The sequence below is a fragment of the Acipenser ruthenus genome, chromosome 30, assembly GCF_902713425.1.
Source record: "Acipenser ruthenus chromosome 30, fAciRut3.2 maternal haplotype, whole genome shotgun sequence".
Lineage (NCBI taxonomy): Eukaryota > Metazoa > Chordata > Actinopteri > Acipenseriformes > Acipenseridae > Acipenser > Acipenser ruthenus.
The window spans coordinates 602551-620735 of NC_081218.1; the positions used below are offsets into that span (position 1 = coordinate 602551).

General features: G+C 40.4%; 1 protein-coding gene across 1 annotated transcript in view; it reads left to right on the forward strand.

Annotated features, from left to right (window-relative positions):
* Positions 1–18185, forward strand: part of LOC117397044 (serine/threonine-protein kinase D2-like) — a 28148-nt gene that overhangs the window by 6544 nt on the left and 3419 nt on the right. Inside the window, exons 3-18 of the mRNA XM_033995555.3 lie at positions 5286–5424; positions 6689–6820; positions 7136–7299; positions 8224–8419; positions 8922–8999; positions 9885–10059; positions 10697–10814; positions 11329–11406; positions 12003–12279; positions 12509–12561; positions 13241–13313; positions 13682–13788; positions 14277–14438; positions 14689–14787; positions 15056–15323; positions 16003–16088. Of these exons, the coding sequence (XP_033851446.1) occupies positions 5286–5424; positions 6689–6820; positions 7136–7299; positions 8224–8419; positions 8922–8999; positions 9885–10059; positions 10697–10814; positions 11329–11406; positions 12003–12279; positions 12509–12561; positions 13241–13313; positions 13682–13788; positions 14277–14438; positions 14689–14787; positions 15056–15323; positions 16003–16088 (2205 nt within the window). The remainder of the gene's footprint in view (positions 1–5285; positions 5425–6688; positions 6821–7135; positions 7300–8223; positions 8420–8921; positions 9000–9884; positions 10060–10696; positions 10815–11328; positions 11407–12002; positions 12280–12508; positions 12562–13240; positions 13314–13681; positions 13789–14276; positions 14439–14688; positions 14788–15055; positions 15324–16002; positions 16089–18185) is intronic.

Consider the following 18185-nt stretch of genomic DNA (forward strand, 5'->3'; position numbering starts at 1 on the left):
GTTAAACCTGGAGTGGAATGACCCCCCAGGACCGTGATTGGACCCCCCCTGATCTAAGGCATTCTTTTGTGGTTTGTGGTTGAAACAGGGCTGCTACAAACCGGACATCTAACAAGGCCTGCATTCTTGACGAGGAAGTCCACTACACAGCATGATAGTAATAGAAGGGAATTTGTTTAGAAAAGGTGAACCTGGTTCCATGATCTGTATTCAAGCCAGAACGCCGCCTCAATCCTGACCTACTCGCCATTCAGTCCTGGACAGAGCAGACTGCTGACTTTAATGCTGAAAAATGAACCACAAAACTCATCCCTCAGACCTCATTGTAGGTCCAGGGAAAAGTCCACTGTGTCACTCTAGCCCCCCTTAGGGTTGCCACCTGACCGTGTTTTCCCTGGATCACCCCGGTTTTGAGAAAGGTGTCCCAGGATTTCAATATACCCTCCCGGGACACTAAGAGATCCTGCTTTTTAATCGGATCCAGTTTTTAATCTTATGCTTCCACATCCGTGTAGATTATACAGCAACACTGCAATGCCAGTGCCGCACATTGAGCGCAGGTTAGAGCAATCAATATTACTGCAATAGACGCACGGCAATAATTGGTTGTCGCTACTATAATAGTAATATTATCAATGTTACCCATTGGATGACTATAGGAATTCTAGAGAGTCTAAACTTTTAACAGGCCGCCCTTCCGTTCAGATGTCCCGGTTTTCTGTACCTCAGAGGTGGAACCCTTGCACCAGTTCACTGATGTTCTTTTGAAGATAGACAATAAGAAGATAAACACGAGAGACTGCCTGTATTACACTGACTGTGTATCCAGAAACAGGAAGTGCTGCAACAACTACTCTACTTCCTGGCTGTCAGGAGATCAGGTTTGCTGGCTTTATTGTCTCAGATTACTGGCTTCCTGCTCTTTTTTTTAAAGCGACAGCCTGCAAAAACAAAATATCAAAAAGTAAACACTTTTTTTTTTTTTTTTTTTTTTTTTATTACACTACTGAAACCTTTGGAATATCCTTGCAAAGGAACTGAGTAAAATTGTCCCCAACAATCAGGGAGTAAGGAAAACGGAAGCTTAATAAAACAAATAGGCTTGCTGTGTTTATTACAATACCTTTTATTACAACTGTGTAACTAAGTAAGTGATGCAATCTTCAGCTTGTCCCAATTTAATGAAACTAGGCAACCTGTCTTTGAGTTTTGATTCAATGGGAAATAACTGTCTTGTTTTGAGCTGAGATTTTAAGATGTTCTCCTGAATAATGCAGAGTCTATTCGAACAAGACAAACTAACAGATATTGTCTGTTGTCTATTAAGGGAATCTTCAAATCTCTGCTCAAAGGTATTTTGGTTTTGCCGTAAAACACCTTGCCTTGCCAAGTTTGAAGTACAAAAAACCACGATGGACTCGCATCAAATTATTACTTTCATTCAAGGGCATGCTGTCAACCAGTGTGGAGTAGTGGAGTAGTGGTTAGGGCTATGGACTCTTGACTGGAGGGTCATGGGTTCAATCACGGGACACTGCTGCTGTACCCTTGAGCAAGGTACTTTACCTAGATTGCTCCAGTAAAAACCCAACTGTATAAATGGGTAATTGTATGTAAAAATAATGTGATATCTTGTAATAATTGTAAGTCGCCCTGGATAAGGACGTCTGCTAAGAAATAAATAATAATAATAATAATAATAAGCAGCATTTGACATGACATTGTTCTCCTCAATGTTTATTTTTCAAGCCAGAAAAGTGTTTATGGATACTTTCAAAGTATTTTACTAAGACTATTTCTGAGAAATGAAATAATCCAAGCAGGAAAACATGCTGGCTAATACAGTAGCTGTATTTTTTTTGTTTAATTATTTTTTGTAGTTTTTAGTTTCATGAAGTGATACTCAATGTAAAGCCAGTCAAACCATGGAAGATACATAGTCAAAAAACAATTGATATGCTTGAGACCTGGCGATTGGTGGTCTTAATGCTGAATGAAGAGGTGGTCTTGATTATGATGGTGAAAAACGTTTTTTTTTTTTTTTTTGCTTCTAGTAAATTGTCTGGGAAAGTTTCACTTCCCTCAGAACAATCCAAAATGATTACATCAGCAACACACTGTTCCTTTTAAAAGCAGGCACAGTTTTGTCAAAAAAGTACTTTCAAGAACACAGCAAAGAACACTTCTCTTCAGGCTGTGGCCTGTATTATTATTATTATTATTATTATTATTATTATTATTATTATTATTATTATTATTATTATTATTATTATTTATTTCTTGGCAGACGCCCTTATCCAGGGCGACTTACAGTCGTAAACAAAAATACATTTCAAGAATCACAGTACAAGTAATAATACAATTAAGAGCAAGATAAAATACAATGACTTCGGTTCTAGCAAGTACAAGTATAACACAAAATACAAATCAATATTGGAGCAGATAACAGTGTCAGTGATAGTTACATCAGGATATAATTAAATACAAAATACCCACAGATTAAACACTTGTGACAGATTACAGTACTCTAAAGTACAGGATTACTATGTTGTTGAATGTATGTTGAACACTGATTTGTTTTTAGGGGATACTTCTCCTTTAAAAGGCACACCTGACTTGTTGTGATGTAATACACTATATCAGGCAATAGGGAGGCCAGCCCTGACTTCGCTCCTAGGTAACCACGGTAACAAGTCCAGGGAGCTCTCTCGAAACATTCCTGTTTCCTTTTACAAGAGTGAAGGAAAATTAGGAAATGGAAACTTCCCAAATAATTCAGAAACTCTACTGAATTTTGTTAAAGGAATGCTTTTTCCCACCTCCTAGTACTTGTCTGTTTTAATATTGTATTATGTGACTTGTGTAAAATGACCTATTAAGAACATAAGAACATAAAGTTTACAAACGAGAGGAGGCCCCATTCAGCCCATCTTGCTCGTTTGGTTGTTAGTATCTCATTGATCCCAAAATCTCATCAAGCAGCTTCTTGAAGGATCCCAGGGTGTCAGCTTCAACAACATTACTGGGGAGTTGGTTCCAGACCCTCACAATTCTCTGTGTAAAAAAGTGCCTTCTATTTTCTGTTCTGAATGCCCCTTTATCAAATCTCCATTTGTGACCCCTGGTCCTTGTTTCTTTTTTCAGATCAAAGTCCCCTGGGTCGACATTGTTTATGCCTTTTATTGTTTTGGCTTCATTATTTGCCATGCTTACTAACCAACAATCTAAGCAGATATTAAACAGATAAGAAATGGATTTTAGGAAATAATGAGCTGAAGTATTTTGTAATTAATCGATCAATTAATGTTTCATCGCAAAATAAAAGCTACGGTGATCAATAATCGATTTCCTTTAACCTGATTGGTCAATCTGCGGTCCCTAATCTCTAAGTTCTTTATCCTGGTTGTATAGGAGAGTTTTAGTTTTCCACACTTCGCCGGGCAGACGTCAGCCGGTCTGATTTAGGCATGGGTTCCTCACATTGTTGAGAAGAGCGGCCTGCTTATTTTGGCAGAGAAACTGGGAAAGCCCCACCGGACTGTGTGTTACCTTGTTGTTTGCGTATTTCATTTCCTGTTTTGATAACTTCCCTTCAACTGGCTGACAGGTTTTATTTTTTTTTGTTTAGTTTTTAAACTAAACTAGGTGTTCTGCTTTTTGTCTGAAACTATACTTCAGTTTTGTCATATTCAAAGCTCCCCATTTTCTCTAGTTATTAGAGAACAAATTTTCCTGAAATGCTTACCTGAAAAATCAGTAAAAGCTAAGTTGTAGAATACTTTGTTTATGTCCAAGATATTCTACAGTATTTTCACCATCATCAAACAAAATAAAACCAGTAATAAATGTACAAATTGCATTTTAAAGAAATCATGCAGCTCGGTGCAGTGTGTTCTATCATTGACCAGAAGCAAACTAAACCGGCTGCCAGGTTCCTGAATGCAGTGTAACAGGCTTCAATGAGACAAACGTTTATAAATGGTGTAGTCGTAATTCTGAAGCTACCAGAACATCACTGATCAAAACTGCAATTCACAGTATTCTGTTAAAATGAGCTTCTCACAGTGGAAACACATTAATTAAATGGAAGTCGCTGTTTGTCGATTAAATTGGCTTCAAATGATAGCAGCTCAACAAGAACAACAATGATCATGTCTCTAAAATTTATAAATTCCAATTCCTTCAAAGGAATTGGTTTTAAAAAAAGGAACTGGAAACAAACCCAACCCTGTTCCCGAGTACTGCAGAGGCAGTATTAAGGGAATCTTTCCCAGACAATTTACTTGAACCAAAAAAAATAAAATAAATAAAACCGAAATGTGGCTTATCCCTGGAGACTAGTGGCTGATCAAATCAACCCTTAAGTGAAGTGGAAAAAGGCAAGCACCTTCACCAGAGAAATCCTTTAGACTGTCCATCAGATGGCTCTCGGGTCTTATGTGGCCCACTGAGCTTCACAGTATGGCTTTTTTTGATTGCATAGGGAAGGAAAGTTAAAATGCAAGTTTGGTTAAAGAGCTTTCTGTGTACAGGATTTATATTTGTCTTCTTTAAGAACGTTACATCAGGGTTGGTTAAAATGTTTGGATATATATTGTAGATCGCTCCATTTTTCTGTTCAACCTCTGTAGTAAAAAAAAAGTACTTCTGTTTTTGTGTTGGTCTCCTGTGTTTTATACATCACTAGCTATCACATTGTTACCATAGTGATTTTACTGACGACTGTTAAGATTTAGTGGTTTACCAAAGCAGATCAGAAATGGCGCTACATCACAAAATCCGCTGTGTTGCGTAGGGTTAAAAACAATATCAAAATAAAGTAAAGGAAACCCTGCAGCTCGCACCTCAGAAAATACTTTATTGCTTAAAAAAAAAAAAAAAACATTACAAAACTGACGAGTTTCGGTTTAGACAAAGGTATTAATTTACGAGCAAATTTAACAATAAATGAGTTAATAAAAATACACGACTAATCAGAGAAATAGTCGGTCAATTGGTACAAAAAAATTCAGTTGCAAGTGGTTCACGCAATCATTCTTTGTGCATGTGACAGAACTGAGGACAGAGAATGGGAGAGCACACCAGCCCTTATCATGACAGTCCTATGAAAGGTTTCTCTAACTTGGGAGATACGCAGGACTATTAATGAAAAATTCCCATCTCATATAGACCCTTTTAAAATGACCTTTCTTCAGGGTGGCCACCATAGACAGTTTGACTTGTTATAAAACAGGTAACAGAGGCTATCAAGTCCTTGAGTATAATATATGTTTTCTTTTCCGTAGTTTCCTGAATGTGGCTTCTATGGGATTTACGATAAGATCCTGCTGTTCAAACATGACCCCGGAACCAACAACATTCTCCAGCTGGTCAAAACTGTGTCGGACATCCACGAAGGAGACCTGGTTGAGGTGGTGCTGTCCGGTACGTCCTTTTCCCATCTATTCAGCCCTGAATGAGCTTCACTGTAGCAGTGACTCTGCATTGGCAATGGTTCTGGACAATAATCAATGCATTTGAACACTCAAAACAACTGAAAACATGCATGTGCGTATTATTACAGAGCTTTAGTCTAGCAACGTGTGCTGGAAGCATGTGTTTCTGGGTGCAGCTGAGCGGAGAGGAAGAAAGAGGAAGTCCCCTCTGCTCTAGTTGGTTTGAGGTTGCTGTGCTGCCACCAGTGCAGTGCATTTACATGCACTGTTAATGTGCTTCTCAGCCAGTTTGCAGCACACGTACAATACTGCAAACAACTGCAGCTGTAAAACTGGTACAGGTCTCCTGTATCAGACTGAAGTGGGCCACGTTGCTGTCGAGCTTTTTGTAAAACCTGGGGGAGGGGCATGCATGCTTTGTCCGCTAAGGACTGACATGCTTTGCACCCAATAACATGCTTTGACCCCTTAGACACTGCTGGGTTGAAATGACCTCGGAAGTAAAGCAGTACCAGACTTCCTGGCAGACAGGGCAAGCAAACTCAGTACTTTCTTTAACCTAGTGTAGTAGCAGATGTCTTGTTTGAAAATTGAAAAACAGGTTTGCAGTGTCTTTCTTTCAAAACTGTGTAAAGGGCAGGATGTGTGACATGATTTTACGATTTACTTTAAATCACAGTCTCGCCCCCAAAACCTTTAAATTAATCCGAACCAGAAAGATTTCAATATTTTTATTTCCTTTTCGGCTATCTCTACACAGATGCCAGTGCAGCACTATGATGTGACTATGGTATAGCAGTTAGTGCCATTGTCCTCAACATTATAAAAGAGGAAGGGTTATACTGTTGTTTATGAAATCCGGGGGGAGTCCCCTTCTATATTGGACCATGAGAGAACCCAGGGGACTCTGATGAAGATCCCCCACCCCCCTGACTATCACCAGCCATCTGCGCAAGGGGGTTTGCAAAAAGACTTTTTTGTTTTTTGTCAACTTCTGTGAGAAGGGTCTAGTCTGCTTGTAACTGAATGATAGACTGCCTTAAGACTTTTTATTTTGTCTTTTGTTTAAAACATATTTTACCTGATGAAGACTTTTTTATATTATTATTATTATTATTATTATTATTATTATTATTATTATTATTATTATTATTTATTTTATTTAGTTTATTTAGTTTTAGACAGTTTACCTTTCAAATAAAATGTATTTCTTCGACTGTTTGGACACCTGCTTTTTATTTATATTCTTGCAGCTGCTGCCACGTTTGAGGACTTCCAGATTCGCCCGCACGCGCTCAATGTGCACTCGTACCGCTCGCCGGCGTTCTGCGATCACTGCGGGGAGATGCTGTTCGGACTGGTGCGGCAGGGACTCAAGTGTGACGGTGAGTGCCGTTGTGTCCACTAGAGGGCAGTGGCGCCCGTCGCACTTCAGTGCAGTGCTGTAGCACCAATGCCAAGTGGCTGTAAATTGCAGTGTCGCCCAATCCTGCTCAATTTTTAAACTGCAATGTTCTCTGTTTCATCCCTTCTAGTTTACCTTCTGTGCCCTTTATTGAATGGCAATGGTTCATAATGTAGGTGCTCATTAGCACAGGCACATGGTATAGTAGACTTTAACCAGGTTACATACAGCTTTACAGTTTCCGTGCGCCTTCAAGTGAATGAGCCCTTCACCAGCTCTCTGTCTCCCCCTGCAGGCTGTGGGCTGAACTACCACAAGCGCTGCGCTTTCAGCATCCCCAACAACTGTAGCGGAGCACGCAAGAGACGTCTGTCCAGCACGTCCCTGACCAGCACTCCATCCCTGCGTCTGTCCACTACTGAGTCCATCACGCCCATTAGCGCTGTAGAGGACACCATGGTGAGAGTGAAAATCTATGTTTAATATTCCCGCTGCGGGATCTCCCAGTGGCTCGCCAGTAAAAAAAAAAAAAAATCGGGCATTCTAAATTGAGGAGCAAATGGGGGTTAGAAATATTGGCCACTATATATATATATATATATATATATATATATATATATATATATATATATATATATATATATATACTGTACAAATTGTGCTGAAAGTTTGTGAGGACATTAGCCCAAGTTATCGTATTATCATAAGTACAGAGTATGTTTTTTTTTTAATGCTTCTGCTATATTGGTGCAATATATGGACATGGGCTTATATTCAAGACAATACAGTATTGGAGAGTAGCTCTCAGTCTTTGTTTACACACTGTAAGCAGAGAGATATTGTGCCTACTGTTTCTGTACCACAAAGATTACAATATCACCTGCTTTCTCCAGTCTACAAGCCAGATGGCAACCAGCTATAAAGCAATAGAGGAAATTGATAAAGATTTCAATATTACAGAACTATCATAAAAACAAGGAGACGGGGGAGAAAATATGATTAAAATATGATTAAAATATTATTAAAATGTAGCTTTATGTCCTTCAACTTTTTCAGAGCAAGTTGGGTTGTGTGCTGATGAAGTTAATCATCTTTGTTTTTCCAGCTGTTAGCATGACAATACCCCCATCTGATGGCAGAAGCAGGTAGTGCAAGGTTACAGAATGTGCAAGCAGTTTTAAAGCTTATATCAGACTCACATTGGCAAAATAGACAACCCCAAGGTCATCCGTTGTCCAGGATCATGCCGAAAGTACAAACTCTATTATACAGTAGTGTGCAAATTAATTAAAACACCTGCAAATAGATTCTTTTAATGATGCTAAAGTAACTGAGATTTAAGTGAACGTCTTCTCTCTCCTCCTGCCCCCTCCTCACCCCCAGCCTCGGACCCCCAGTGAGGCGAGCAACCCAGCCCGTCGGTTCTACTCCGGACGTCCCATCCAGCTGGATAAAATGCTCTTATCCAAAGTGAAGGTCCCGCACACCTTTGTCATGCACTCTTACAAGCGGCCCACTGTCTGTCAGTTCTGCAAGAAGCTCCTCAAGGGTTTGTTCAGGCAAGGCTTGCAATGCAAGGGTAAGAGCATACAGGCAGCACCGCTGTACTCTCTATGCAACTTTAGAGTGCCTCAGTCTGAACAGAAGGCTGCTCTGTTGTTTTCTGTGTTTTAGTTTATAAGGTGTACACTGGAAATGCTCCAAGTTGCCTTACATCTCTGTTAGAGACATGCAACTACCGATGCGCTAACATCAAATGATGTGCCTCATTTTTTTAATTTGAGATCTAATATGTGCCTTTGTACATCAAGCACCTCCATCTTTTGGAATTGTCTTCGAATATTAAAAAAAAAACAGCTTCTTCACAATACTTTTTTTAAATAGTCACGTTTTGAAATTTGACCAGGGCTGCAAATCCAGTAAAAGCTCCCTTCAGTTTGGGTCACTTGAAACAATGTTATTGTGTCAAACCCTCACGTCACTGGCACGTTGCTGTGCAGTTAGTGGCCACTCTGTTACATGCTGATAGTGGATGGGTATGGCAGTGCATGGCCTTGTTTTATAGTCTTCTTTTCTTCCAGACTGCAAGTTCAACTGCCACAAGCGCTGTGCTTTGAAGGTGCCAAATGACTGCTTGGGGGAGCCTTTAATAAACGGGGGTATGTTGAGTTACTGGGTCATTTATCCTCCACACTTACTAAGGGCTGCTTCTGTTTAAGGGACTAGCTGGGATAGGTTCTACTTTTAACTTAACCCTGTGATGCCCAAACATTTTTTTTTAATTCTCTTTTTATTATCAGCTTTTAGTTTAGAACAGAAAAGAATATCATGTTAAACATATGGAAGCATACATAAGTAAGGATTAAATCATAAATAAATATATTATTACATTCAATAAATCATAAGAAGAAAATGATACAGCAATACTCCTCAGATACTACCTTTGTCCAAGTTTGGATATGTAGGTTCTCAAGTACTCCACGAAGGGCAACCACACCTTGTGAAACTTGTTCAATCCTAAAAGTTACTTTGTGACTTTGACCAAGAGGTCAAACCTATTTTCCACCTTCTGTTTGGTAACACTTTACATTGTGTCTCAAACGCATGTGAACTTACACATCATTACAATGTTATTATGCATAGTTACAATGTACTTTAATCTGTAAACAGTTTTGCATGACTAAACTCAATTTAACCCTAACCCTTCTGATACAATTCTGTACTTGCATCTGTCCTGCAAAGAGATGTACACATTAAGTACATTGTAACTATGCATAGTAACATTGTGATTATGTGTAAGTACACATGTATTTACAAAGTCACTAATATGTAAATACACAGTAATTTGAGACATTTAATATAAAGTGTAACAGTAATGCTCGTAATGTATTTAGATATGAAGGACTGATTCATTGTTTCAGTGGCTGCAGATAAATGCGTAAATCAGTAGATTGTAGTGCTTGGCAAAGCTGTGCATCTATTCAGTGTTCGTGGGCTGTGGCTTGTCCTCTGTTCAGGGTTGTGATCGAACCCGTTCTCCTCAGATCTGCTGAGCCCCAGCGTGGATGCCGAGATGCCAATGGATTTTTCCAGCGAGTACAGCGACGGAGACAAGGCCTCTTTCATGGACGACTCGGACGATTCCGGAATCATCCCTGGATCTCACTCTGAGAACAACTTCCCAGAGGACAATCCCAACAGAACCAGTGGAGCAGAGAGGTGTGGGAACGTGGGAGGCCCTTTACCAGATAAACAGATAGAGGTTTAGCCGAAAATTAGGTTTCTTTTTTATTGATCATCCACAGAGCTCTGGTGTTTGCAGTTCTAGCTGGCCTATTTATATATTAACTAACAAGGAACAGATAAAGAAATAATGTGTATTAACATGTATATTAGCTGGTTCTTAATAGGTGGCCCTTAAAATAAAGCGTGACCAAAATTCATATAACAAGGTCACATTCTGACAATTCAGGATATGCCATATGTATCACAATTCTTATTAAGGACCTGATTGTCAACTTTGCATGATGAGTAATGATTCTGCAGGACTGTATAAAGATCTAGGAAAAATAACAGCAGAAATCTATCTAGGAAATAGAACTCCACACATGATGGGCCATTTCAACAGATTTAGTTACAACTTTCAATACTAAGCAGCTACAGAAAAAAAAAAACCCTAACTACCATTATCGAAGGACAATTTGTCAGGCCGTTGGATTATTTGAATTCAGGAGTTCTGTGAAGATTTTCTCTGGGGTTTTTTTTCCCACTGGTGTGCATCAGCGAGTCTAGTGCTTTTGTTTGAAAGCCTAGTGTGTGAGAGGAGTATTAGCTGTGTCTCTCTGTGTCTCCTCAGCTCCATGGGTTACATTCCTCTGATGAGGGTGGTGCAGTCAATCCGGCAGACCACACGCAAGTCCAGCACCACCATCAAAGAAGGCTGGATGGTGCATTACAACAACAAGGACACGCTGGTAAAAACCTCTGCCAAAAACCAGCTCAATGTATAACCGATTCCCCATTCCTCGCCCCAATACAGAGAACCCAAACGGCACAGAAATACAGCTTTCTGCCTTAACAAAAATAACTTGAGTTATTGCTTAAGCAGGAAGTAGATTCAAATTAATTTTTTTTTGTTTACGAATTATTGCAACATTTTTTACTCTCTATATACCTTTTAAATAAATGTTTCTACCATCTAACACATGCTAAAAAGCATCAACTTTTGGTTCTAGACGTGCTTCTGGGAGTATTGGCAGTAGCCTTATTATCTTGTCAGTACCAATTTCTTTTGTTCTTTCATTTCTTTCTTTCTTTCTTTCTTTCTTTCTTTTCCTTCCTCTGAATTTTCTTACCTTTTTTTTCTTCCAGCTCCTTTCCTGTCACTCCCTTCATTTCCTTCCTTCCTTCCTGGCTAGTCTGGCTCTTGTTGACCCTCCCCCTACCCCCCATCCCTCCTGACCTCTGACCTATCTCCCCCCCCACCAGCGGAAGCATCACTACTGGAGGCTAAATTGCAAATGGATCACCTTGTTTCAGAATGACACGACCAGCAAGTATTACAAGGTACGAACTTCTCTTACTCCCCTGACTGGTAAACTAATGAAATAATGCCATTCATTTTAGCTGGTGGAACTCTTGACGTCCTATTGCAGTGAAAATACAGAATGTCTTATCCTTCATCAGTATTGAAACTTTCCAGAATTGTAAAGTGTTGCTAAGAATAAGGAAATCAACCAATTCCAGAGTGGATTAATGTATATACTTGTGAGTGAGACGTAGCGTTGCCATCGGTACAAAAAAACCGGGACATCTGAATGAAAGGGCGGTCATTAGAAGTTTAAACATTGATAATATTAGTATTATAGCGTTGACAACCAATTCATAGTGTCTATTGCTGTAATGTTGTATCCTGATTGATATAACTTTTGCTCAGTGTACGGTACTGGCATTGTGGTGTTGTTGTATAATCTACATGAATGTGGAAGCATATTAAAAAAAAGGGATATATTAAAAAGCACGATCTTTTAGTGTCCCGGGACACCTTCCTCACAACCAGGACGATCCATGAAAACGGGGACAGTCCCAGTTGAGACGTCGATGGATGAAGCCTTGCTTAGCACTGTTCAAATGGTACCAGTAACAGGTGTTGTTCCCCATAGGAAATCCCGCTATCAGAGATCCTATCTGTTGAGGCGGCCCAGAATTTCAGTCTGGTCCCCCCCGGAACCAGTCCCCACTGCTTCGAGATCGTTACTGGCAACATGCGCTACTTCGTCGGGGAAGAGCCTGCCATCAGCCCGGGCTCCCCCCATAGCATCGTGCCTAACAGCGGAGTGGGCAGGGAGGTAGCCAAAGCCTGGGAGAATGTCATTCGCCAGGCCCTCATGCCAGTCATCTTCCAGGACGCACCCACTCCGCAAGGACACACCCCTCACAGTGAGTATCCAGCAAGGGTATTGATAAGCCCCGCCCTGACATTCATTATTCATGTTCAGCCCCGCCCCTCTACGACAGTTATGTGGAATTCATATCAGCAATAAAGGATATCCCTGAATGATAACATGAACTATACTATGTAGCATTCTTTTTCTGTCAATGTATTTGCACATCTCTATATCTGCACATCCTCTTCGTGTACATTAACGGCAGGGTTTTAATGTTGCAGGACAAGCCTCAGTCAGTATATCTGTGTCCAACAGCCAAATTCAGGAGAATGTGGTGAGTGAAGGAAGGGTGGCCGGGTCTGAATGCAGCCCAGTTATCGTTTTAAAATAAAAATATGTTGATAATAACTTGGAGACCTGTGAGGTATATGAACATGCAGGTATTATTATTTGTATGACTCATTTAAGAAAGTTGTGATTCTTTTAAAGTTGAACTGCCTCGCATTTCTCATTTCAAAATAAAAATGCACAGCTTTTGATTCCTGTACAAGTTTCTCAAAGAATTTAAATATATAATATAATAGACACTATGGTACAGACAGTATATGCTATAGTGCAGTACTATAGCGCATACCTGGAGTACACTACAACGCTGGGTCTACAGCAGGTATAATAGAATTCTATAGATTCCTCAAACATACTATAGAACACAATACAGTAGATTCTATAGGATCTTTTTTTTTTCGTATGTTAATTTGTTGATGAATCTGGCAGGTTATTTAGTAAAACCAAATAGTTGCAGAGAAATTGGAAACGAACAAAATAAACAGAGACTTAAGTATTTTTTTTGCAAAGCCAATCTTCTTGTGCATGTCAGTGAGCCCTATTATATGAGCCCTGGTTTAGAGCGTTTCCGTGGGAAGGATGCGAGTTCAAACCTTGTGAGCACGTGTTTAATTGGGTGTACAGCAGCAGCTGTAAGTCAGTGATGATTCTGCTTTTGCCTCCTGTAGGATATTGGGACGGTCTACCAGATCTTTGCGGATGAGGTGCTGGGCTCAGGCCAGTTTGGAGTGGTGTACGGAGGTAAGACAGTTAATATTCCTACTGCTTTACAAGGCACTGGTAGGCTACTCCATGCATTTATAACTCTTCTGTTCCAAACTTACTGTTACTCTGCATTCATTTGCACTCTCTCTCTGGCTACATTTGAAATAGTGACTTTGGTTAACGTTATCTATACCATTTAGGATTTTAAAACCTTCAGCTAAATTGCCTCTTTCTCTCGAGCCATGAAGGCCTGGTATCAGCCTAGTTGTACCTGCTCAATAGGTACAACTAGGGGGTTGACCAAAACTCTTATTCTAAGGGATCAAGCATTATGTAGCCTTAGCATGCATTTCTACACTTGCACAGCATTCCAGAAATAAACCGTTTTTCTATATTTTCTGAAGGGAAACATCGGAAAACCGGGAGGGACGTGGCTGTGAAGGTTATCGACAAACTGAGATTCCCGACGAAACAGGAGAGCCAGCTTAGGAACGAAGTGGCCATCTTACAGGTAACGAGACGGGCAAAGGGCTGGAAAGAGAGAAGCAGGAGGTGGGATCTCCAGCCTCTGCCTTATTACACACACACACACACACACACTGTGTTCCAGTCATGAACCAAACAGCTGCCTCCCCTATTGACTGACGGGCGTTGCAGCCAGTAATATGGCTTAACCTAGAAGACACTGCTGGGGTGAAAGTAAAACAGTAACAGGAAAGCAAGACAAGCAAACGGGGGAACTTTCTTTGACATAATGTAGTACCAGATGTCTGTTTTTGAAATGCAAATGCATGTTTTCTATAGCGTGTGTTTCTTTCAAAACTACACATTTGAGACTTATGTAGCCAATAGAAGTGCTCAATGTAAGGTAAGCTTTTGTTAGCCACAATTACTCTTGCAGTCTTGTAGTGATCCTCCAGTCTCCGATATGCACGTTTGGCTGGAGTCACTCGTGTGTCAGATTCCATCACAGCTCCCCCGTCTCGCCCTCCCGCACAGAGCCTGCACCATCCTGGCATCGTGAACCTGGAGTGCATGTTTGAGACTCCGGAGAAGGTCTTCGTTGTCATGGAGAGGCTCCACGGCGACATGCTGGAGATGATCCTGTCCAGTGAGAGAGGACGGCTTCCTGAGAGACTTACCAAGTTCCTCATTACACAGGTATGTAGTAGTTACTTAGTAAATACATTAAGCACATTGTAACGATGTATAGTACCATTGTAATTATGTGCACATGTATTTGCTAAGTAACTACTATCTAAATACAGTGTAATTAGAGACACTTCATGTAAAGTGTTACCGTCTATTATTTTAAAGACAGTGCTATACAGTGGACATGTATTTTGATATTAAATATATAGGCTTGTTAGCGGTAACTTCTCTTCTCCCTGTTGTTTTCTCCCCCGGACAGATTCTAGCAGCGCTGAGAAACCTCCACTTTAAGAACATTGTGCACTGTGACCTCAAGCCAGAAAACGTCCTGCTGGCTTCGGCTGACCCCTTTCCTCAGGTATAACGAAACTCAACGCTGAATAGCAACGCCACTGAAAAATACTTTCATGAAATAAAATCACGAAAGCAACAAAGAATGAATACCAACATCATAAAAAAAAGGTATTTGGGTAAAAACCAGTGCAACGCACACACAGACAAATCATATCACACTGAGAGTTTATTGGATTGCAACATCAATGAGGTTTGAGTGTACAGTATGATATAAATTTACCTGAGTAAATGAAGTGTGAGTGTGCTTGTTGTCTTTCCCCCCCTGTCCTCAGGTGAAGCTGTGTGATTTTGGCTTCGCCCGGATAATTGGTGAGAAGTCGTTTCGGCGCTCTGTGGTGGGCACACCTGCATACCTGGCCCCGGAGGTACTCCTGAACCAGGGGTACAACCGCTCCCTGGACATGTGGTCTGTGGGGGTGATCATGTATGTAAGCCTGAGCGGCACCTTCCCCTTCAATGAGGACGAGGACATCAACGACCAGATCCACAACGCAGCCTTCATGTACCCGCCCAACCCCTGGAAAACCATCTCCCCCGAAGGTACTCATCAACCAGCTGCTTCACAACTACCCGGTGCTCCACATCAGCTGCGTACTGGCTGTCTGACGCATTGAAAAAAAATCTGAATTCCGTATGATATTTCAGTTGAATGTGCAAAGAATTCGCAGAGCAATTTTGCTTCTCTGCTTGAGTTTGCATGTTATCAGGCTGCTTGTACTTTGTTGGCTCCTGCGGGCTTCTCAGTGGTCAGTTGGGTGAATGTACTGCACTTCATAGAAATGCCAGGACAGCTAACAATAAGTCCGGGTTTTCAATTAATAAATAAATAAAAAGTCAGTCTGAAACCACTCACTTGCATAAGAGACTGATAAAGGAAGAAAACAGCTGCAGAGACTGGAACAGTCCAGTATTGGTGAGAGGGGACTCAGTGAACACAGTGGTGAGGAGCGACTTACCAGACTATAATATTATTAATGGGACTAACGGTGGAAAATAAAGAAAGCCAAATGTACTGTATTTATTGAAAGTACTCATGCCTTCAAGGTAACATTGCATTTTAAATACTTTTTACTTGCATAGCGTCTAAATTGGAAAGTTAATTACTCCATGACCCAAAACCTTATCAGGAGAGCTGCGTTTACCTGTTCAATATCCTGCTATTTATTTATTTCTATTTTCTGTTGTTGTTTCTGATTTGCTTTGTGTTTCCTCCCAAAAGCTATCGACCTGATCAACAACCTGCTTCAGGTGAAGATGAGAAAGCGCTACAGCGTAGACAAGTCGCTCAGCCACACCTGGTTGCAGGTAAGAACGCACACCTCCAGTGTTAACCTGGTTGTCCTGGTTACCTATCACTGCATTCGCCTTAGCCTTATTTGCCCACTGGTTCTATGATAAACATTTCAGCGCAGGGTTTCAACTTCTTGTCTGCTTTTTGGAAACAAAGCTGCCCATTTTTTTCCAGTCATCTCTCTGTAGAACAAATGGAACTGCAGAGTCATTGTGTGAAGTAAAGGGCATCGGAGGGATATGTAGCAAAGTTTACAGATTCACTAAAAGTGTTGATACAAATCTGTTTGCAGTTACTTTTGTAAATCTATGGCAGGCCCACTCTAGAGTTGTATATAGACTTGCACTAACTGCTGCTACCATTAGGAGGTGACATTGTGCTTCTAGCAGGTAGATATGTGAGTTGTCAGCTGTAACTGAGTTCATCTCAGTGTTTTTTTTTCTAGCAAGTGGGGCAACACTTTACATTAAGTGTCTCTAATTCCTGTGTATTTACATAGTAGTTACTCAGTAAATACATGTGTACTTACATATAATTACAGTGTTATTATCAGAGGTTCACATAACTTTTATCATTAGGTTCTCAAGTGAGTACCTGCAGAAATGGTTTGGTACTCACCAAAATTAGGGGTCATCTTCCAAGTCGCTGTCCAGCTCCACCTCCTCCTCCTCCAACAGTTTAAACAATTGGGGTGTCAAGGATCAGGGTGCAAACTTGGAGCTAGAAGCTAGATTCCAGTAATAATCGATTATTATTATTATTATTATTATTATTATTATTATTATTATTATTATTATTATTTTCTTTGTTAGCAACCATAGATGATAATAGTTTCTCATTGGGTCAGGACTAGTCACATGACCCACGCACACTCCTCCACATACACATGAGAGAAGGTTTGTGTCGTTGTGAGGGGTGGTGCACTTGATTAGGGCGGTATTTAATAATTTAGCACCAGTAGGCTCTCTGGTGCTAAACTTTCAAAACACACATTTACACATTAAGTACATTGTAACTGTGTAATATGCATGTGATTACTAAGTAACCACTTTGTAAATATGTGTTGCCTTAAGTGGTTTAAAATGGAGACACAGCACTAGAAGTTCTCAGTGGTACCAAGTTGGATCAAGAGCCTGTGACATTGGTTTCAATGAGTGCTGATCTTTTTAAATGCTTCTAATTAAGCTCCTGGCTTTGAGCTTATATTCAAAGTGCTGGGACAGAACACACTTCCTCGTTGCATTTAAATCCTGTAACAGTGTGACATTTTCAAACAACTGAACAAAACAATCCCTAAAAAACATTCCTTAAAACAGTCCTTGAAGAGGCTCGAAGACTTTTAAAACGTGTTTTTTTTTTTTTTTTTTTCTTTTCTGTATGGCAACAATTGTTATTCTAACTGTGTGTATTTATCTAGATCTATGATGCCATACATACATTTATTATTGTATTTAGAGATCCACGTCAGAAATATATATTCTGTACAGTTCACAGTTCACAGGTCTTAACCACAAACCTTTCCCCTGCTCCACATCGTGACATATACGTCTGTGTGTGTGTGTATATATATATATATATATGTTGATACAGTAAAAAACATTTCAGCTTTTTGAAATTTGACATGTGGTTCAGAAAAGCTTCTAAGTGTAAGAACATTTCTCAAAAGTATTTCTCGTCTCACAAAACCACCATGCAATTGGACGTGCTTTTTATTTCCTTTGTCATCTAAAGAAATATCCAGCTAAGTTTGTCAGCTGCATGCAAGCCCCTGCAGATTGCACATGTTTACACACACATAGAGCAATTCATATCGTGGAAAACAAGATCACCGTGACCTACATCCCCTTTACTGTAGGTCTATATTAAATGTAAGTGTGGGGTCCCTGAGTGGCTCACCTGCTGTAGAGTCCTCCAGTCAGGGGAGTTTAGGTCCACGTCTTGGCTGTGCAAAGTCACTGGTCTTGGCTGGGGATTCCAGGGGAAGGGTTGCGTTGTCTCTGGCACGCCAGTGTGTTCGGAAACCATTGGGGTCTGTTTCTCCTCATTGCACTACAGTGGATCCAGGAGCCTGGAGAGTTCAAGCAGACATCTGCAAGGCTGGTCTTTATCAT